Source organism: Lathamus discolor, chromosome 2, assembly GCF_037157495.1.
Source record: "Lathamus discolor isolate bLatDis1 chromosome 2, bLatDis1.hap1, whole genome shotgun sequence".
Classification (NCBI taxonomy): domain Eukaryota; kingdom Metazoa; phylum Chordata; class Aves; order Psittaciformes; family Psittacidae; genus Lathamus; species Lathamus discolor.
Genome location: NC_088885.1, coordinates 108,799,386 through 108,821,570, shown reverse-complemented (window position 1 = coordinate 108,821,570; position 22,185 = coordinate 108,799,386). Strand labels below are relative to the sequence as shown.

At 41.0% G+C, this 22,185-nt stretch overlaps 1 protein-coding gene across 3 annotated transcripts in view; it reads left to right on the top strand.

The window, feature by feature from the left end:
- The window catches only part of LOC136008568 (uncharacterized), a 47,514-nt gene that overhangs the window by 21,095 nt on the left and 4,234 nt on the right, over positions 1-22,185 (top strand). The window contains exons 3-7 of one of the 3 annotated variants that reach the window (XR_010610142.1): positions 2,340-2,476; positions 5,081-5,238; positions 10,203-10,315; positions 16,110-17,175; positions 18,016-19,450. Coding sequence is in view for 1 of the 3 variants with exons in the window: in XM_065668028.1 (XP_065524100.1) it covers positions 2,340-2,476; positions 5,081-5,238; positions 10,203-10,315; positions 16,110-16,670 (969 nt within the window). In the remaining 2 variants the exon portion in view is untranslated. Of the gene's footprint in view, positions 1-2,339; positions 2,477-5,080; positions 5,239-10,202; positions 10,316-16,109; positions 19,451-22,185 lie in introns of those variants that run through there. The other 2 variants (XR_010610143.1, XM_065668028.1) reach the window with 2 other exon arrangements.

Genomic DNA, 22,185 nt, shown 5'->3' with positions numbered 1-22,185 from the left:
TATATATACACTCATATACATGCCTGTATAATATATTTTATCAGCAGTAAAAGCATTTGAAATTGCTAAAGCAGATGTTACTAACCCGACTGAATGTATAGCACGGCTGCTTATTATACTGTAGGCCTTGTAGCCCGTTGCAGAAGTGTTTTAAAGATGCTGTTAGTATTTTCATAGAGTCATAGAATAGTTAGGGTTGGAAAGGATCTCAAGATCATCTAGTTCCAACCCCCCTGCCATGGGCAGGGACACCTCACACTAAACTATCTCACCCAAGGCTTTGTCCAACCTCGCCTTGAACACTGCCAGGGATGGAGCACTCACAACCTCCCTGGGCAACCTATATCCAGTGCCTCACCACCCCAACAGGAAAGAATTTCCTCCTTATATCCAATCTGAACTTCCCCTGTTTAAGTTTGAGCCCATTACCCCTTGTACTGTCACTACAGTCCCTAATTAAGAGTCCCTCCCCAGCATCCCTATAGGCCCCCTTCAGATACTGGAAGGCTGCTATGAGGTCTCCATGCAGCCTTCTCTTCTCCAGGCTGAACAGCTCCAACTTTTTTAGCCTAAATTTTGGGTAGAATTAACTTCCCTTAGTCATATTTTTGAGAGATCTTGAGATGACTTTCCAGAGTTGCCTCCATTTTGATCCCAGTCAACAGGACAGAGGAAAAAGCCTGTGCAACAGTCCTTTCCCCTTTGTGTCTAGTAGAGACACCAGCCTCTAGCAATGGAGGTTTGGGGCTTTTAGTACTCCATTACAAGTGCTTACTCCCTGTCCCTTACCCTCAAAAATCAGCCATCCTATAAAAAAAAAACCCAGCATTTCTACAAAACTGCTACAGACTGAGCCACACACAAAAAAAGAGTAGAGATAAGGTGGGCTGTTCCCACAGGAGAAGCAGAAAGTTATGAAGATAAGTTTGTGAAGCTGACAAGAAAGGGTCAGAAAAGACATTAAAATTGCCTCTGCAATAGTTAGATGTCTACATGAAGAAATTTTGCTCAAACTTGGCTTCCCAGCTGGTTAAGCCTCCAATTGAAGAGGCAAAGGAATCATCTAGCTTATTTTAAAAGTATTCTTAGAAAGATAGAGCAAAGGAGAACACAAGGCTGTTTTGTGGAATTGCTGTCAATATGTAACCTTGTAGAAGCAAAGATTTAGTTCCTGTGGTCAGACAACTTGATAGCTTGATTCCTGCCCTGTTTTCATGATCTAAGCAAATGAGCTGTAAGTAGCAGACCATAATAAACTGCCTCAGTTGCAGTAAAAATTACCTTAATGTAAGAGTCACTTCACTGATGTTTTTTACAGTGACAAATGTACTGTGAGAGTCTGTGCATTCAGGGAGTTCACTGTTCATATCTTCAAATGGATTCTCTTAATTGTGTGTGGGTTTATCCTGACATTTATCAGAAACTTGTTAGACTAATCTCTTCTGCTGTGCAGGCTGTGGGACTATTGACTGGACTGTACGACTGCCAAGGCGTTATGTAGAAAGATTGCAAAACAAAAACATATTGACCCAGCTGTTTCAACCTGTGTAAGAATAAAGTGGAGCTCTACCATATGTGAGCACCTAGACATTTAAGCCAGAATTTGCTGAGTGAAATAATCTGAAAATCTATAAATGACTTGGCTTTTACAAAGACTTCCACCAGGTGCTCAGTCCCTGTGTTATTGAATTCTTCTCCCTCCTGCCTTGTTCCTATGACTGGCTTATAAACCTTAACAGATCATTTTGAAAAAATCTTTCTTTGAAGTAAAGGCACAGACCCAGAAGAACCAGAAAATGGCCAAATGGTTCTAGAAAATACCAACTTGGAAAACAGTGTGCTTACCGAGATGATCCTTGCTTAGTGTTAGTTTCCTTTCGGGGAGAGACATTAGTTTAATCTGTGATCAAACTTGTAATCAGAAAATGGCATAAGATTAATTATGGAAATGTTATTCAATTTCCACAGTCTATTAACAACTGACAACTGTATGAGGATCCCATTAATATTTACGCAGTGCTGTGAGCTTTATTCTAACATGCTTAGGGTCAGATTCAGACCTACTTTAAGATCTAGCAGTGTTTTCTTACATGAGAGCTATGACTTTAGCCAGTAGGCTTTAAAAAGAGAACCAGATCAATCAATTCCTGAAAAATTAACTTTGAAATTGAAACTGAAAGTTGTTATATGATAGATCTGGGGAGGTTTGCTTTGCAGATTCCTGGCTTAACTTCTGAGTTGGGGTTTTAGATGTGTAAGGTTTCATTCTGAGTTCAAGTAATACTTGGGAATTCTAAAATTAAGATGTATTTTGCTGTCTCCTGTTTACTGCATTGCAGATTTTGGACAGAATTGAAGATGTCCAAGAGCTTATATTCACTAAAGAACCTGACCTGTTGAGAGCTCTTCTTCCTGTTCAAACTATGCACCTGACTATAATAGTAGCTCACCTGGGAACAGAAGAAGAAATAAAAAAGTAAGAATCCTGCAAAATTCAGGTGCAGCTATTTTCTCTGTAAATGCAGTAGCCAGCCTTACTTCTGGTATTGTAAATGTTTTAGCGCAGCTTACATGCAATTTGTCTTAGACTTGTTATCAGTTTCTGTCTTGTTCTAAATACCTGAGGGGAAAGATCTTTACAAAACCTAGGTGTCATGTTTCAGAGGTTGAAATTATGTGTATGTGCCATGGGTGGCTATTACTACTGTGTTACTGTATTACTGCTATAAGTTAACTCCATGGATGTAAAGTTCTCTGAGCTGCTGCCTTTTGAGAAACCACAGCTTTTCAGATCAGCTGTGCTCATGTCAGCTGGGAAATGCTAGCTGGTAGGATGTTACTTGTAGAAGAAAACAAAAATCTGCTTAGTTCCTTTCCAGACCGCTTACTTGTCTGATTTAAGCTGTGGGCTATCAATGGGGCACTGTGGATTAAGATGGTGATATTAAAAGATGACTAAGAACAGGTACCCTGTGGTCAGGAAGGCTAGAGCTGCTAGAAAGATCTACCAAAGAGCCAGTATGCTACAGATCTCTTTTTCTCTAAGCCTTATCCTAAGCCTGTTCCACAATGGGAAACTTGAGACTCTTCTCACGAAGAGACAGGGAGGGAAGGCCTTTATGTTTCTTAGAAGGCACTGTGTGATAGAGGTGGAAATCTGGTGGAAGCAGCCCTTTCTCCAGGGGGCTTGGCTTACCTCAGCAAGGGAATGAAAAATAGTCAGGGCTCAACACCATGTAAGCGTGACATAGGATATGCTTGGTTATACAGCAGAATGTCTAGCTGAAGAGATGTTAACCAATATGAGTAGAGAAACACTTTTGCCCACACAGACAGTAACTGTTAAACAGGATTAAGTTGGAAATTACAGGGTTGTATGTGCCTGCCTTTAAAATTACCTGCCTTATTGTACATTCTAGAGGCCTTTTTGGAGGACCTGAGGGGAAAAAAAGATAGGAGGATCATTACATGGCTAAGCTGCCTGCATGCAGAAGACACCATGCATGGTAATTTAGTAATAAAACCCTGTGTCAGTGTTGCTGACTAGGCAGGCTATCTTCCAAGAGCCTGGAAATCTAGCAGAGAGTAGCAATCAAAATGGGAATCAGTTGGTTAGGGAGGTGAGTGGAGGTAAGTAGTGTTAATGAACTTAAGACTGGATGTGTGCCTGTAATATAAAAATAATGGGCATACCTAATGAAAAGCAGATCTTCCTTGCCAAATGCTTTTCAGCCTTTATCTTCTATCTACCTACACAGCTCTACTAAATGAGGCTGTAGTTCAGTGGCTATTGCTCACATGAAAGACTGCCTTAAGGTGTTAGGCCAAGCATTTCTCACTTGTCAAGCTAATAGCGCTGCTGAAACAGCTGGCCCACCCCTTCACAGAGGGAGGCAGGCAGGCATTGTCAGATCTCATGACAGAAGCTGGAAAGGGACTTTTTTTGAACCTGGAGAGAGACTTTTTACAAGAGCAGGTTGTCATGGGACAAGGCGGAATGGCTTTGAGATGAAGGAGGGTAGATTTATATTAGATTAGGAAGAAATATTTTACTGTGAAGGTGGTGAGATGCTGGCACAGGTTGTCCAGAGAATCTGTGGCTGCCCATCCCTGGCCAGGTTGAATGGGGCTTTGAGCAACCTGATCTAGTGGAAGGTGTCCTTGCCCATGGCAGGAGGGTTAGAACTAAATTACCTTTAAGGTCCGTTGCAACTCAAACCATTCTATGATTCTGTGAGAAGTTGTTCTAGCAGCATTTAATAGTAGCTTGGACATAATGGATTTAAAGGCTAGATTAGCATCACTTGTTATTAAAGCGGAAGAAGCAAAATCCTCTGAAAAGTATTCCTTCTCTTTCCACCTTCAGTCCTGTTCTCATCAGATCTTCACCTGCAGAGTCTCCAGAAGTTTCAGAAGGAAGTGGTCCCTATGTTGCTATAGCTGAAATAGCTCAAACGTTGTAGTGAGGATTACTCATAATGTTGACTCTGGTTGGCTGAAGTGGCCCTTGTATGCATGCAGCATGCTTTCTTAAGGAAATTAGTTTGTGCTATGTGGGTTGTAGTAGGCACAACTTGTCGTAGGTGAAATGATAAAGTAAATATGGCTACACGAGCCATAGCAACCCATTGGCTGGTGTCTTGCAGTCCTTAGTTATGAAGTATTTTGTTAGAAGTAAGAAGCATTAGTAGAAGGTTTCTGCTCAGTTCTGGGGACTGAAAGGATCCCCCTTCCTGAGACACAAAGGTGAAGAGGGGCACCTGTGAAACTTCAGTGCATTTTAAGCTGCTGAAAGACTTGGTGTCTACATTTAGAAACCTATTAGTTATAGTTCTTTCCCCCATGTCTTTCAAAAAAATGGTTGAATTTGAAGTATTAATGTCATCGGGTAATTCACTTTTTTTGGAGATATATCTGTGCACAGCAAGGCGCACATGTAAACTTTATTGAAATGGGACATAGAGCTCCCAACATAAGCATAAATTTGGTATTTTCTTAGCTGTGCTGGAACAGGAGAATATAATGGAGACAAATGCTAAATGTGCTTCTTTCAGTGTGTGTATATATATTATTTTTGAAGGGCTGTTCTGGCACTGAAGCAAAGCAAGACTAAAGTTGAAGCCATCTTGCAGGGTAAAAACCTTAATATGACGTTTCATGGGATTGGACAGTTTAACAATCAAGTCATATATGTGAAAATGTTGGAGGAAGACCAGAAAACACTGAGCAGAATTGCAGGCGAGTATCTAACCTGACTCTTTAACACTTGTGGTAAACCAGCTTGTAGAATCCATCAGCTGTAAGCACTGGCCTGAGCTGCTGTGCATGCCCATGATGTACCTTTCCTGGTTTCCTTTTTTTTTCTTGATTGTTAAATATGAAACTTACATCTGGGCATTAGAGCTAAAATAAATTCTCTGTACTAACTGGGGACAAGTGAGATGCACAGACATTTGACATGTCAAGATCACACAGCAAGGCTATCCTACCCTGCCCTGCAGTCAGGATCTTGCAGGCCTGTATAGAGTACATAGGGTCTTCAAAGTGGTACCTCAAAACTGGGGTTCTGTTCTTTCTAATAAACTGGAAGCTTCTTAAAGTTTTTGCCCCAGTTGAATTTGCAAGCATTTCCTTTAAACGGGAGAGCACATGAAATAATGAGTACCTCTAGGAAAGGAGGTGGCAAACAGCAGTGATTGCATATATATGTGTGTGGCACCAGCAAAACAGCCTTTTGCTTCTGCTGTAGAAGACGGAACAAGTATCTGTGTCCTCTGCTCTAACTTCCCAAAGCACTGATGGGTTCATGAAGATGTTCCAGATCTTTGACCAGCTTACCTGCATCTGAGCACAATTTCATAAGGGCTTCATACTCTTCCTGCCCCAACCTGTTCCGTTTTTAGTTGCTGCCTTAGCCTGCAATGCAGAACCTAATTTGTGTCCTGGGCATCCACTTCCAACAGAGTAGAAACAATCAATATGCGTTATTTTTCTTTGCTATTTTCATCCTAAGCAAAAAGGAAGCATAGTACAACTAGTGCTTCTCAAAAGGCATGCAGTACAGATACTGTGTAATCCTCAAAGGATATGACTTTTTAGAACAGTCTGTTTTCTTTTTGTTGAAGCTGCTTCCTATCTTCTCCAGTTCTTAGCTTTGATATAGTAGTCCTGCTCTTCTGTTTAATTTCCATCTTAATCAGTCAGTATTACAACTAGACAGAAGATGCTTCAATATGTACAGATGCTGTGCAGTAATCATCAGCTTAATAAAATTGGCCACTTCACTGTTACGTTTTTGCCTGCCTCTAGCCTTCATTTCTCTTATTACTTCATCCATGGTAAAGATAATTTTAACTCAAACCAGACATGTTTTTGTTTGAAAGTACTCTGTTGTCCCTATATATTAGGATTAGAGGCTCAACAAACTTGCCCATGCTCAAATTGTTTCTTCTAATGTCTTTAAGCTTGCCAAAAAATCTTGACTGGAAGATGACTAAGTAGAAGATACATGATGCTATTTCCCGTAAGATCGTACATGGTACATACCTGTCCACAACATGTATACTCAGTGCCAACAAAAGAAGGCCTGCTTTACTGTGATGCCCCCTCCCCACTGCAGCTCTTTCCTTCACTTCTGAAAGATGCAGAAGTGAATGCCTCCTTTCTCTTGTTTGACTACTGCTCTTTTCCCATTTACTTGTTGTATTTTGTTTCTTGTTTGCTTTTCTTTTTCTCTTAACTGAGAATTTTATTCCAATGAATCACAGCATACAAGGTCAATACTTATTGTGCTGTTTTAGCACCAGCAGAAATGTTTAATTTTGGTTCTGCAGGGTGCGTGCTATGATGCTTTTTCTTTTTTTTTTTTTTTTTAATGGCATTTGGGCTGTATTAACTCTAAAAGCTGTTGCAATAGTTGGTGGCAGATGCTTTTGTGTTCTCTGTCTGGATAACATTTATCTTCAGGGTTCCGGAAACCTAGTGTCTAGCTTCTGATCTGAACCCCTTAATGAGATGGAGAAGAAAAATTTTGATTGCAAACCCCAGGAATATTCTGTCAGTACTCATGTGGTTTTAATGCAGTATGATTTTTCACTGATTGCCTGAAATGCTTCCTTGACTGTGAGACAAACTTCCAGTTTTTGAGCTGTTAACTCTGTGGCTTTGCTATTCACAGAGATGTAACTTCCAGTGCTATTCTCCTTTCTGCATAACTTCTGACCATTTCTAGAACTTAATGAGTCTGAGGATTATGCAAATATGTATCAAAATCTATCCTTTTAATGATATCTCTGAAGAAATGTTTTCTTGTTTTTTCTCCTCCCCCTCTATCTGAGCATATTGATTGAAACATTATACAATGAATAGGGCTGGTTTTGGGGTTTTTTTTTTCTTACCCTTTAGTCGATATTTTTGGTTGCTTATGGGGTAGGTGAGGATTTTCAAATGCTGTCTTTCCAAGCAGCATGATGGGCGAATAATTTGATCAGCAAAGGTCAAGCTCCTCCTGCCAGCTGCCTCTGCTTTGTGCCTTTTTTAATTTGTCAGCAACAGTTTAGAGCAGCTGAACTGTTACTGAAGTTTTTGAACCTGCAAAGTGTTCCTGGCATCAGAAAATATATATATATAAAATGCTATAAAATAGGTGGGTCTTGGCTCTTCATTTGCTTTTGTTCCTACATCATGGGCTTTGGTTTCAAAGTGGAGAGTTATCCTGTCACTTGATCGGTTAGCATTAGTTAATTGGTAAATACTGTGCATAACTGAGCTTCTTTTGCTGCTAGTGACCCCAGTGAAAAAGAGGTACTCTTAAGATGCCTTTGAATTTTCTTAGGCTATTTCTCAAGTAAGCTAGGGATGATAGTGTCTGGAAAATTGAGTGCCATCCTGACATGGGAGGACATGAGCTATTAACTGGTCCTAAATAGACTTCTTGAAGATGATTCCTACCCTTGACCTTATATCATCAACCTTTCTGATGAAACTGCTCATGGCAGTAAGACCTTCGCCTTGCAGTAGCAACTTCTTCCTGCTGTTTGGTAGGACTGGTGTTGGGTGGTGAACATGAGGAGATGCTACTTAAAGCTTTTTGTTAGGTTAATCACAGAATCTCCAGGTTGGAAAAGACAGAGTCCAACAGTTACCCCAGGACTGTCAAGTCCACCACTAAACCATGTCATCAAGGGCCTCATCTACATGGGTTTTTATACTTCCAGGTTTGGGGATTCCCTGGGCAGCCTGTTCCAATATATGACTAGCCTTTCATTGGAGATATTTTTCCTCATAACCTGTCTAAACCTCACCTGGTGCAGCTTGAGGCTGTTACCTTTTGTTCTATCACTTCTTACTTGGGAGAAGAGATCAGCCACTGGTTAAGCTTTAAGTTGCTGCTTCTTGTGCATCTGGATGATGTTATTAAGATGATGTGTGGGGAAGGGCTTTTTCCTAGAAGGAGCTTGGATACTTTGCTGCTGTATGTGTTCCTTGGGGCTTGCTGTGCTTTGACCTACTGACAAGATGACTTGAGATGGGGTTTTGAGCAACCTGGCCTAGTGGAAAGTGCCCCTTCCAATGGTAAGGAGGTTGGAACTAGATGATCTGTAAGACCCCTTCCAACCCAAGCCACCCTATCATTCTATACAGAAACTTTGTTAGTGTGTTTTATTTGACGATGTACCAGAGGTGATTTAGGGCTTATTTGATACCTAGTCATAATCACCTAGTACCATTTTTAGACGCCCTAAATTATCTGCAATGTCCACACTGGACATACAGCCAGACTGCACCCTTCTGCAGCAGCAGATGGAGGCCAGGTGGGCTTCCTGTAGGGTATCTAGAAGTGCACTAGATGCTTTTTTGGGCAACTGGTTCCTATTATTTATATGTTTTCGAGATGGAAAGTAAAGTAGCTGTCTTGGCAAAGTGACCAGACAGCCTCAGCTGCTGTTCCCTCACAAATACTGAAATGAAACATTCTAATGTATTAATTAGCCAAACTCCAAGCCAGAGACTTGGCCTTTATACAAAAGCATGTGACAAACTAGTAAACATACATGTATCTAAAATTCCTGATAGAGGGAAACATAAAATGGAAGTAACATGATTTTCAACAAGGTACTAATCACGTATGTGGTATGCTATTTTTAACACAAATGTCAACATTGAGCCTGCTTCTCTGGGTGTCTAAGCAGTTAAGGAGTAGCAAGGATGGGTGGCAATGTTGGGGAGGGATCTGGCAGGAAGAGCTGTATAAATGTTCATTTTTCTGCCCCTCCCCCCCCGCCCCATTGTATAATGGGGATAAAAGACCTCTGGCAGCAAGAAAAATGGCTGGGAAGAGGTTTTAACTGTTTAACTGCAACTGTTGAACAACACTTGATCTTCTACATTTGCTAGACTTGCAGGGGTCTACCTCATGCAAGCTTCACCTCACTAGTCTTGTGGGACTCTGCATCCCCCAATTCAAACTTCATGAAAACCAGTGATAGATCAACTTGGCTCAACTTGTTGTTACAACCTTAGCTGAAAGATCTTGAAGAATATAAAGTCTAGAATTGCTCACAGACACTTCTTTCAATGCAGAATAAAACCTTATTGCTTTTTAATTCTGTGGCCAAAGCTTTTAAACTGACACCGTCATAAACACTTTGCATTGCATAATCTGGGGAAGGAATACTGCATGTGATGCTTCCCTCTGAACTGCTCTAAGTGCTGCAGAGTTGTACTAGTTCTGTGCATCTTGCCATGTTTTACTAGAAGCACTTTGCTTATCTCATTGATTTTTTTTTTTTTTTTTCAATAATCAGGGAGACTCTGTTCCATTACACTCCCCAGTTGTGGCCGCTGGTGGCTGCATCTTGTTTGGGCAGGGCTGTCATGGGCATGTGCTTCCCTGAACTCACTGTTGTTATAGTAGCCCTGTGAGTTCAAAAGGAGTTGCATTGCAAGCATGAAAGTTTGGATCCACTTTCAGGTTTTTAAATATAGCTGCACATCATGCACAACTTTGGTTTTGCTTATTTTTCATTTCTGTTGTCTGTGGTGGCACAGCAGCTGGTTATCTGCTGTGTGTGTTTAACTATGTGTCTTGCTCAAGAAAGCCATAGTGGCTTTTCAGCAACCTGATTGTAAATATTTTTAACTACCTCACAACTGTTTTTTTTTTTTTTATTATTATTATTTCTGATTTTATCTCTTACCAGAAGCTGTGGAAGAATGCTTTATGGAAATGAATCTTGATGTTTCAGGGAGTAAAGATTTCAAACCACATCTTACTTTCCTAAAGCTCTCCAAAGCACCAAGGTTGAAAAGAAAGGTAAGTAATGAGTTTTAATATACATGTGTTTCCTTACTGGAATCTGTTCTGTTCTAGTGATTGTTTTCCTTCTAATTAAATTTTTGGAGACTATATACATAAGTATATATATCTAGTATGTACTTAAGCGTGCATATATATAGTTTAGTTGCAATGATCATTGCAACTAGTGAAAAAATATTTCTACTTAACAAAGCTTGCATATGGGCTGGCCCACACAGTTGTTTGCTCATAAACAACTAGAAGAGATGAGGTCTCTTGCTCATATTGTGTATGGCTGTACTGTAGAGAACACAGTCCTTTCCTTCTGTTGTGGCTAGTCAAGTCTGCATGGAAAACACAATGTCAATCTGTTTCCATAGGGCAGGAAGGATTCTGAGCAATATTTATTTGAGAACAACATTAATGTCATGTTGGAAGCCAAGCTGGTGCCTTGATTTATGCTAGAAATGTGTAGTGTGCTTTTCTAACCTTTACTGCAGCATTGTATGAGATTTTTATCACATACAATTAAAATAAAAACCAACTCTGATTAGATTGCTCATTTCCCAGTGGTATATTGTCCTGCTTGTTTCCAGGAATAGTACTTGTATTTATGAGGTCAATATATTGCAAAGCCTGAAACACTAAAGGAGCATGCACAAAGAAAACAGAAAATGCTGTAATAGCTGAGGAAAACGACCTTGTATTTGTGCACATCAAGTGCTTCAGATTGAATTGATATTTGCCGTCTCTATACATGGTACAATCAAAGTTGGATAGTACTGTGCTGGAGGCTTTTTCTTTTATATTGCCTGTGGGGAATTTCATGAGTACAAGCAGCAGCAATGTCTAATGTAAAAGAAAATATACAACATGTGTGTAGGAATTACTGTTGACTTTCTGTCCGGAGTATTTTCACACATCTTGCTATCAAGCTGTAAGTTAAAAAAAAAAAAAAAAAAAAAAAACAAAAACCACAAAAGACAAAACAAAAAATTGCATGTTCTCCTCCTTTGATATCTAGCACCAAATACGGCATATATTATTGTATAGTATGATTCATGTATGTAATCTTCTTGCTTATATGAATATGTAAGTGTATAGAGATTTGAATGTTTGATTATCAAGTGGGGAGTCCAGAGCTAGACCCAGTACTCTGGCTACAATCTCACCAGTGCTGAGCAGAGGGAAGGATCACCTCCTTTTAACCTGTTTGCAATATTTATCCTAATGCAGCCCAGGATACTACTGCTCACTTTGTTGCAAGGGAACGTTGCTCCCTTATGGTCAACTTAGTGTTCATGAAGACCTCCAGGTCCTTTTCTGCAAAGCTGCTTTACTCTCAGCTTTCAGCCTTTATTGGTGCATGAGGTTGTTCATTCCCTGTAGCAGGACTTCACACTTCCCATTGCTGAACTTCATGAAGAGACATCTATTTAATGGATGGACCACTCGGTGGATAAAGAGCTGGCTGGATGGCCGCACACAGAGCTGTAATCAATGGCTCAATGTCGGGCTGGAGACCGGTAACGAGTGGTGTCCCTCAGGGATCGGTGTTGGGACCGGTCTTGTTTATCATCTTTGTCGCTGACATGGACAGTGGGATTCAGTGCGTCCTCAGCAAGTTTGCCAATGACATCAAGCTGTGTGGTTTGGTTGATACACTGCAGGGAAGAGATGCCATCCAGAGGGACCTCAACATACTTGTGAGGTGGGCTGATGCCAGCCTTATGAAGTTCAACCATGACAAGTGCAAGGTCCTGCACCTGGGTCGAAGCAATCCCAGGCACAGCTACAGGCTGGGCAAAGAAGAGATTCAGAGCAGCCCTGTGGAGAAGGACTTGGGGGTGCTGGTTGATGAGAAAATGAACATGAGCAGGCTTCAGTGTGTGCTCGCAGCCCAGAAAGCCAACCGTATCCTGGGCTGCATCAAAAGGAGCGTGACCAGCAGGTCCAAGGAGGTGATCCTGCTGCTCTGCTCTCATGAGATCTCACCTGGAGTATTGTGTACAGTTCTGGTGTCCTCAACATAAAAAGGACATGGAACTCTTGGAACAAGTCCAGAGGAGGGCGACGAGGATGATCAGGGGACTGGAGCACCTCCCGTATGAAGACAGGCTGAGGAAGTTGGGGCTGTTCAGGCTGGAGAAGAGAAGGCTGTGTGGGGACCTCATAGCAGCCTTCCAGTATCTGAAGGGGGCCTATAGGGATGCTGGGGAGGGACTCTTCATCAGGGATTGTAGTGACAGGACAAGGGGTAATGGGTTCAAACTTAAACAGGGGAAGTTTAGATTGGATATAAGGAGGAAATTCTTTCCTGTTAGGGTGGTGAGACACTGGAATGGGTTGCCCAGGGAGGTTGTGAGTGCTCCATCCCTGGCAATGTTCAAGGCCAGGCTAGACAAAGCCTTGGGTGACATGGTTTAGTGTGAGGTGTCCCTGCCCATGGCAGGGGGGTTGGAACTAGATGATCTTGAGGTCCTTTCCAACCCTAACTATTCTATGATTCAAAGTTCCTGTTGGTCTATTTCTTCACCCTGTTGAGGTATCTCTGGATGGCAGTATATAACCCTCTGCTGAATCAGCCCTTCCTCCCATTTTTGTCAGTGAAGTTGCTGAGGCTGCACACCTGCCTCATCATCCATGCCATTAATGAAGTTGCTGATCCAGAGGCATGCCCAAGAATATACCTCCGGGGTATGCTTCTAGCTACCAGCCTCCAGCTGGACTTTGTGCCACCCTCTGGACCTGGTTGTTCTGCCAGTTTTCATTTTACCAGTGTTCATTTAGCTCATACTTCATCAGCTTCTCTATGAGGATCTTAAGGGAAAACAGGGTTAAAAGACTTACTGAAGTCCAGGTAGAAAATATTGTTTGCTCTTCCCTTGTTTACCAAGCATTGCTCATTCCTGTCCAAATTTATCTGCACCTTAAAACTGTTGCTCCTAAAATACTATTCTACACATCAGGGCTGTGAAAACTAAAGTGAGGCAGGGCTGTATGTTAAGTTAGTTATCAGGAGATATGTGCATTTTATATGTCCATATACAAATCTCCCTGAGGTTAGTAAGTCTCCACCTTAGACATAGGATTTAGTCTTAAAGATCAAACTGGACAATTTACTACATCTCTTTAAAAATCAAAAACTAGTGGAAAAAGGAAAATTGACTACTTCTATAATAATCCATTCCTGAAGACTGCAGGAGAGAAATCGGTCTTCCTAAACACTAGAAGATGCCAAAGTATGAGTAAGACGAAGTATTACCTTAGTTATTATGATGCCATCTACTGGCTGTAATTACTTTTTTCATACAATAAATAACTGTTCAGCTGTAGTAAGGATGCAGTTTCAGTGCTTCATATAAGAAGCTTGAGAAATAGTTACTGGTACTCACTGTTTATATTTTACATCTCAACAATACTTTGTTAACAAGACAGGTATGTGATGGTATTGGTGGAGAAGCTACAGACCTTGTCCTTATCTGTGAGAAAGGAGGAGCTGGTTCTCTTTAAAGCAGCTACTCATAACTCTAACTTTTCTCTCTGGGAATTGTGCATCTTTGGCTTTAGTTTTGCCTCTAAATATCTCAAGAGGCTGGAGAGCTTGGTTTGTGTGCTATTTAGGTGGAATAGCTACCAAAGGAGCAGTGTGTGCTGTTTATGAGGTTCAAAATGTGAAGTGCACCCCTAGCATTAATAAAAAATATGGGCTCTTCAGGTTCTCTGACCTCTCCTTCTAACGAGCCAAAAGGGAACAGTTCACCTCTTAAGAGAATCCACTTCAGTACCTGTAAAGAGCGTTCTTCAGCATACAGACTAAGGAAGCACTTCTGTCAGTGCAGGTGGTTGGCCTCCAGTGCTGGCTGCTGCCTGTGCTTGCCTGCGCCAGAGCAAAGCTGCGGATCAGGTGCCTCATGCTAAAGCAGAAAATGTTTGTTCTTGATTTTTATGCTGCTTTAAGTAGATTCATTTGGTGCAGGTCTGCAAATAGCTGTGGTCTAACCTTGGTGGTGAGAGAGCAGCAATCCTGCACAGTTGCATATTTACATTAAAATATTTGGAGCTTCTTAATGAAAAAACAACCCTAATCCTGCCCTCTTCTGGCTACTTGGTGAGTTATCTTCAATGACATGACATTACTCAAATTTCCATTATCCTCCTGAGCTACCCAGAAAAGAGCCCATGCACAGTGTACCTCTGCGTTTCAGCAGAACTTGAACCTGGTGGCATTAAGGCAACACACAGCTCTTGGTTACTGGACAGCCTGGATGTGACTGACACATGGGTGTCTCTGGAGCACAGGAAGAGGTGTGCAATTTGTTTAATTAAACTTCAAAGTGTTTTGGTCATCAGGGTCAGTGATGCCTAATGGCTTGATATATTTGATTGTGAAGCCATTTATATCTGGTTTTGTTCAGCTGACACTGGCCATCGTCCTGCAATCCCCACACCATGAACCATGCATGTGAACCTGCTAAAAAAGCTGTTCTTACAAGGAAGGAAGCATGTAAAGAGGTTGTGTTTGTTTTGTTTTGTTTTGTTTTTTTTTTAATTATGCATTCTTGTGCATTTGAGAGCAGGCCTGAACAAACTGTTTGAGACTTCTTTGAAGCAATGTGCTGCAAACAGCTCCTTGGAGCCTTGTTAGTTTGTTTGCTTGCTCATTAGGTTAAGAAAAGGTGGAGACTATCCCCTCTTGCTTAATGATTCATCTATCCTTCACTTCATCTCCATGTGTGCCCTTGGCATCTGTGGTTTATTATAGGTTAAATGCTTTGTGGGAGCTCCTTGTTTAAATTGGCAACCTGTTGCTGGCTGAATTAAAGCTGTGGGGGCCATGGAGTTGTTGAACACCTGTACAGGGGAACCAGTGCTGCTGTGCCTGAACTTGTTGGGGGAGAGCTGCAAAGACATTACTTGGGGTGACTGTGGATTTTAAATCTTGACAGTCTTAAACTATAATGGTTTCTGAACATGTGCCTTTATTATGGCAGTAGAAGCTATTTTTTCTTAGGCTGAAAAGAGCACGTCAACACCTGAAAACACATCTATAGGTGTAAACACTTCCATTTATATGCCATGACTGCTGTAGCATTTGGCCATTGGGATACTAGCAGTGCTTGGTAGCTATCAAAAGAGTTGCTGTGATTTTCTTTTTCTCGCTTGCTGAAATGAGCTTACTTTCACAATAAGTCAGTGAGCTAAATTTCCTTTGAATACTTCTTGCTCACAGGGAAGGAGGTGCATGAGCTCTCTTTCTAACCTGTTTCTATCATGTGATTTAATTACTGTTGTGGAATGTGTACACCAAGGAGAAGGATTATTTTTTCAGTCTCTAAAGGTAGCAGAGGGATGAAACAGCAAAGTAAATATTAAGGGAAATAAATTCCATGTAAAGGCAATTCAGAAGACTAGGGAATGGCATCTCAATGGATGTGGTGACTGCAAACTTGCTTGAAATATCTAAAATTAGGTGACTGCATTTGAGTAACAGTGGATTAAATTGATTTTATTCCCATATCTTCATAGGAATGTTTTTGCTTGTGGAAGGTTGGGGTAGGTGGAGGAATCAACAAAAGCTAAACTTCCTATGATTTTCACTTGTAATGGTTGATTTTAGTCAGCACTTAAATCAGCCTAAATACTACCAGACACAGTTAATACTGCTGTCCTAATTGGGAGGAGGAGGGAGGTGTTTTCTTTAAGTTTGACAATAATGCTTACATCTTGTACATTTCTAAAGTGCATGTATTTGTTTTACGTGTGCATGTGTAATAAACATATAATGTGACATTGCTCTTTCAATATTCAGGGCTTCAGAAAAATTTGTTCAGATCTGTATAAAGAGTACGAAGACAGCTACTTTGGCACAGAGGTCTTCAGTCAAATTGACCTCTGTGCCATGCGTAAGAAGAAGCAGCAATCTGGTTACTATTATTGTGAGTGTTCGATTAATGTGTGCTCCAGCAGTACAGAAGAGAGCAAAGAGCAAGAAATGCAGGCAGATGTGGCAGAAACCAGTGAAGACCTTCCAAACAGTGCTGCAGAGGCTGAAATAGGAGCAAGCACTGCAAGCTGTAAGCTTGCCTCAACAGTAGTAGCTGATGATAAACCACCTGAAAATATTGCTGAAGCTCTGATTGCAAGTAAAAAAACTGAAAATGAGATGGAGGGACAGCCTGAAGCTGCAGATGGGATTCTTCTTGCAGCTGGAGAGCTCTGCTCAGAGTCAGTACTTGGTCTATTGCCAGCAAGTTCAGATGCATTGAAGAGCATGGAAAAGGAACAAGAAAGTGCAGAGATAACAGATGGTAGCTTGCAGAAAACTGAAACAACTGAATATGCACCTGATGAGCCAACAAGTTCAGGATAAAGCGGTTGCAGTCATTTGTGAACTGAGCCCGTGCTTGGTGATGGTGGTGAAGGCCCACAGCCACAGTGGTGCTGAGATGGAGGGTGATAAACTCAAGTTTGGCACAAAAATGGTCTCTTTAGGAGACTGAAAATTCAAAGTAGAACAAAATATGATGGAAACATCACTGAATATTATGATGGTGAAATGAAACGAGAACCTATACTATAGCTGTGTGTATAATGTAGAACATATGTACTGTGAAGAAAAATGAACTCTGATTTACAGCATTAGGCCAGACCTGTTGCCAGACACCTCCGGTGCCCAAATACATGTTTCTACCTTTGCTGCACTTCTTCCTGCCCTGGGCCTGCAGCTCCAGCTTTGCTCCTTCCTTTGCCTGCCTGCTTTCCCCTCTCTGGGTAATGCCTAAAGACACCACTTCTGGCATAATCACTACAGCTGCTCTGACTTAAGGCTCCAAACTATAATTGCAATACAATCATTCACTGCATGTTGGTAAATGGTAGGTGATTTTAGTCGAACACGTATTTCACAAAAGTGTGTTTCGTTTGACTTGTATCTACTTAATGAGAAAATTATTTCACCTGACTTACAGAAATAATATTTTTGGAATTAAATGAGGTACAATACTAAATTTTATTTAGATAAAGGAAAGGAATCCATAATGAATTGGTTTTATGAAATGCCTTGAGGAAGAAATGAGGCACAACAAGCCTTTTTATAAACCAGGTATGTTGCAGCCTCGCATGTGTACGTGAGTTGGTGAGAAACGGCACAGAACAAAGAAGCGCTCACTGCTGGCCAGAAGTCTGGTCGCTGGGTTCGAAGCCTCCTCGCCGAGGGGAGGGTGAGCTGTGCCTCCCCGCGGAGCCTGCCCTCCCTGCGGCATAGGGATAGGGATAGGGATAGGGATAGGGGCGCTATTTTCCCTGTGGTGCCTCACGGCCGGGAGACCAGCAGATGGCGCTACGGGAAAAACAGCGGCGCCGGTGCAGGGCGTGAGGGGCTCGGGTAGGCGCTGGGAAGAGGTCTGTCTGCCTTTTCCTGCTCTAATTCCCCTTCGAAACGCAATATTTAGTGTTCTAGAAGCTCTAGCATTTCCTTGAAACGCGTGCCCTTCAAAAAAAGTGTGAGCAAGTAGCTTCCCCCCCCCCCAAAAAAAAAAAATACAGTGTAGCATTAAGTGCATAGCTTTTTGCTTTCCTGTGTGAGGCGGGCATGCACTCTCGAGCAGAGGGGCCAGGCCGCACTTTGTTAAATTAACACCAGGCTGTGTTAAAGCTGTTCAGCTTGTTACCAGGCTTTAGGAAAAAATCAAACTGTATTTGTGCTCTTTCCGCAGGAGGGGATAAAACCACCTCCCCCAGCCAGCCACTGTGCAGGAGGAAAGGGAAGGCCCTGCATTTAATGAACCCGCTTTGTGCTCAGCACTGGGGTCTGTGTCAGATCCCTTGTGCTGCAGAGCTTGGCAGAGTGTTTGTATTTTGTGCCACTCCACGGAGGTTGTGGACTTTCAAAGGGCTGTCCCCAAATGGTCTTCTAAATGCAAACTGGAGAGTGATTATTCTGGCTTTTCTGAGGTCTTCAAAATGCAGCTGAATTGCTCAGTGCTAGAAGACCTGAAGGTTAATTTGGGGGAGTAGTTAGGAGTGAGACCTCCACAGATCATCTCTATATCAGCACATTCTGCATGAATTTGTTTCTCAGAACAGTTCACTTTAAATACACAGTGAGGAAACTGGTTTGTAACAGCTTTTTAATTCAGAAAAGGATCAGCGCTGTTATTCATCCTAGGAATTTAAGTGGATTCAACGGCCTAGGACCAAGTATACTTTAAAACAAGCTGTATTTCTTTGTTTTGAAAATGTTAATTATCTTTTTATAGACAGATGGCACTGGAGTGTAGCAAATGTGTGGTGAACCTGCACTCAAAAACATGTTGGTTTTTAATGTGTGCAGGTTCCAATTAAGTTTAATTCTGGTTTAGGATTATTGTGATGATTGTAGGGTAATTAATTTCACTTATATTGAGAGTATAGTATACTTGTTTTGGTACATTAAGTTAAAATAAATACTTAAGATGTATCGTTGTGATTAATCTTGACAATTTAGAATACTGCTTAAAACAAAGTATCTACCAAATACAGTAACTAGCTCTTTAGTCTCTAATGATAAGCAAGCCAAAATTAGCTTCTATAATGCCATTTAGATAATAACAGTGTATTTTCAGCCTTATGATGGAGAACGTATAGTAAGTCTTGAATTTTGATGGTGCTCTTCTTTAGCTATGGGAATCCATGGTTTTGTTCCTTGTTTTTGTAGGGTTTTTATTCAAACTTGCTAAAATATGTTTGATAATTAGATATTTCTGATGTTAGTAGGGAAGGTGGGAGACAGTTTCTGAAGTGAAAATAACTTCATATTGCTGACAGCAGATTAATTGTCCTTTAAGATTACTGTAGGGAAATGACACTGCAGTATAGGTCTAGAAGTGGGTCTGATTCATTCTTTATGATTCCTATACATTTACTGTTCTGATTTTTTTTTTTTTTTTTTTTGTTTCGTGGTCTCTAACTTGCCTATTTTTTCCCTTTGAGTTATCTGCTTTGTCAGCGCTAGCAGTTTACATGGAAGACAAATACAGTCTGCTAATTTCTTCTAATTGACTTTAGTTTAATGTAACTTGAGGTAACAAAACAATGGTGCAACATTGGGGTGGGAGAAAACTTGCGTTAAATGTTACCTCCTGGTTGTGAGCTTTCTTTTTTATCTCTTTTGGAAAGAAATAAATGCTGAGCCCCACTGTAATCACGATTGCTTTCCAAGTAAGTTGAGAGGGGGCTTCAAAAAGAGCATCTCCCTGTTTCTTAGTTGGTTTTAATTTTATGTTTGTTAGACTAGCTATTCTAATAAATGGGATGCTAAAGCCAAAGGGGTGTTCTGTAAATACTGTATCCTGAATACTGTTACTGGTTGCTGTTAGGTACTAAGCATCAGATGGGCCAGTTCTTGCTTCTGGATGCTACATTTTCATGGGGGGAGGAGGGTGTAGATGCAACTGAGCAAGACCCCTGCATCTGTGGGTTAAGTTAAAATTCATATTATACTGGTTAGTCCAGCTGGCTTTCCCTTCCCATAGTCCTGCACTTCCTACACGTGCAGATATACATCTTTGATATACCTCTTTGTTTACCTACACTTAAGCTCAGGAAGATGCCAACCTCTTCTACTGAGAGCCGTCAGAAAGGTGGTGGCTTTAGGATGGAGCCCTACAGTCACTTGGCTGCAGGCATCTTAATTGCTTGATCCTTCAGCTAGGAGCAGGTAGTTCTAGGGATGAATAGCGATTTGACCTTCTTGGTCATTTCCATTTCATTTCCACGTGTGTATTCTGCTCTCATTAGCCATGGCTTCTGCCTTGGTAGTATGACACACAATAAAAGCCCTATCTTGTTTCTCTACTACAGGTGGAAGGGAATAATCCTTCAGTTCAAAATATTTACCAGAATTTGCTCTTGTTCCTCATAATCTCTGATTTAAAAGGAAAAAGACCCCATGAGAAATCCCCTACTTGACCTTGAAGCAGTTTCTTGCTCAGTCCCACAATCCTGCACTATCACCCTGACCCCCCACAGCTGAAGGACTTCAGTTGCTTAGCCAGGAGCGGGACTTGCTTAGGGCGCTCTTCAGTGTTGATGGGGTGAATCAGACTTAAGCTATGGATTTTTCCATAGAGTTTCTCCCATTTCTTTCTCAACATCATATTGCCAAGAAACTAAAAGCAGATGCAGGACCAGAAGACGTTGTTTTTGATGAGCATTCCTGTTCAAGAAGCCATCTGTCTGGTAATATCGAAACTCTGGTAAATTATTTTTTTTGGAAGTGGATATCCAGAGGTAAAGCCAGGAGGACACATCTGGGGGCCCATAAATCCTAAGCAACTTAATGTAATTGTATTTTACAGTTTTGTTTTCATAACCACTTCCAGATGGGCTTAAATCAAGGCACTGTACAGGCTTAACACCTCTGAACCTGGCTTCCTACCATGGGTTTTTGCAGCTGACCTGTGCAGACAAATCACGGAGCAAGTCTCATAAAGAGACTTTAAGAAGTCTACACATTCAGATCAGAGCATGTTTTCCACACTCATGGGAGAGAGATTAGATACTTTCTAAAACCCAAATTAGTTTAGGTATTGAATGTCCACCTTTTAAGGCTTTTTCTTTTCCATTCTGGAGATAGGTTTCTAATCTTACAATTAGAAAACTACTTTTTAAGTTCAGCTGAAAATATTCTGTCAACTGCTCTCAGAAGTGTTCAGTTTTTTCTTTCCAAGTTTCAAGATGTGGGACCTTTAAGTTTCTCATCTTAAATTTCAGTTCTTGGATCAGAGGTGGAATGGCAAATTGATTTTTTTTTTTTTTTTTGGCTTTTCATTGCTGATTTTTTTTTTTTTTTTGTGTGTGTGTGTTTCTTTTTGTTTGGTTGGTTTATTTTGTTTTTGTTTGGTTGTGGTTTTTTTTTTTTTAACTGGATGTACCACTTAAGTAATTTTGTCTTCAAAATGGAAATCCCAAGTAATTGCTGCCTGGCTGGTTTTTAGCATTTCAGCCTTCACTTTCTCAATGCAAAGAACAGAGGTGATCACCTGTATGTGATAGTAGTTTATAGACCTTTTTGTCAGAAATCCAGTATTTAGTATCTGCTGTTAGGTGTCTAGTTTGATGTTCGTGCTGAATAACAAATAAAATGTTGAATAGGCACATTTATTGAGTAAATGTGCCAGGGAGATGTGATTACACTGGGTTCCTAAGACACATGTAAAGTTTAGGGCAAGTTTGACTTGCCTCATTCCTAGCCAAAGAAGCTGATCAACTCTACTTGTGGATAGAGATCTGAAGTTGAAAGCCTGTTGAGGGTTTTCTGTGATAAATTCTCTTTCAGAAGAGAGCTAAGCTTTAAAGCTTTAAACACTGGTTGGTTCCTCAGTATTTTTCAGAATTAAGTTGGCAAGAGGTTGAATCCTGCTCAGGCTCCAGCTGAGACAGTGCTATCAGTGACACCGGGGTCCTCACTGATGCTGCACAATAGCAGCTGTTATTGATAATTGACTGAAATGGTGTTTGAAATAAATTTAACTGAGGATGTTTTACACATGTAAAAAAAAAAAAATTGGTTTTTTTTTTTTTTGGCTCCATATGCACTATTTTGATCTGAGCATGCTGGTTCTTTTATCTCTATGAAATCTATGGACTTGATTCTTGACTCTTATCCCAGGGGTATTATCTCCTTGTGTCTGGTGACCTGTGGGAAATACAGCCTGAGCAGGGACCGTAGCTGGCACACTGGGATGATGAGGTGGCTCCAGGAGACTCTGCAGCTCTGCTGGTGACAAGGTTTTCTTCTCCCAGGTTTAACTTTGTGGAAGAGGTCTTCCTGGTATTGACTGGCTTTACTGAAATCTGCTGAACAGCCTCTGAGGCTGATACTTGAAATGACTGTCTACTAATTC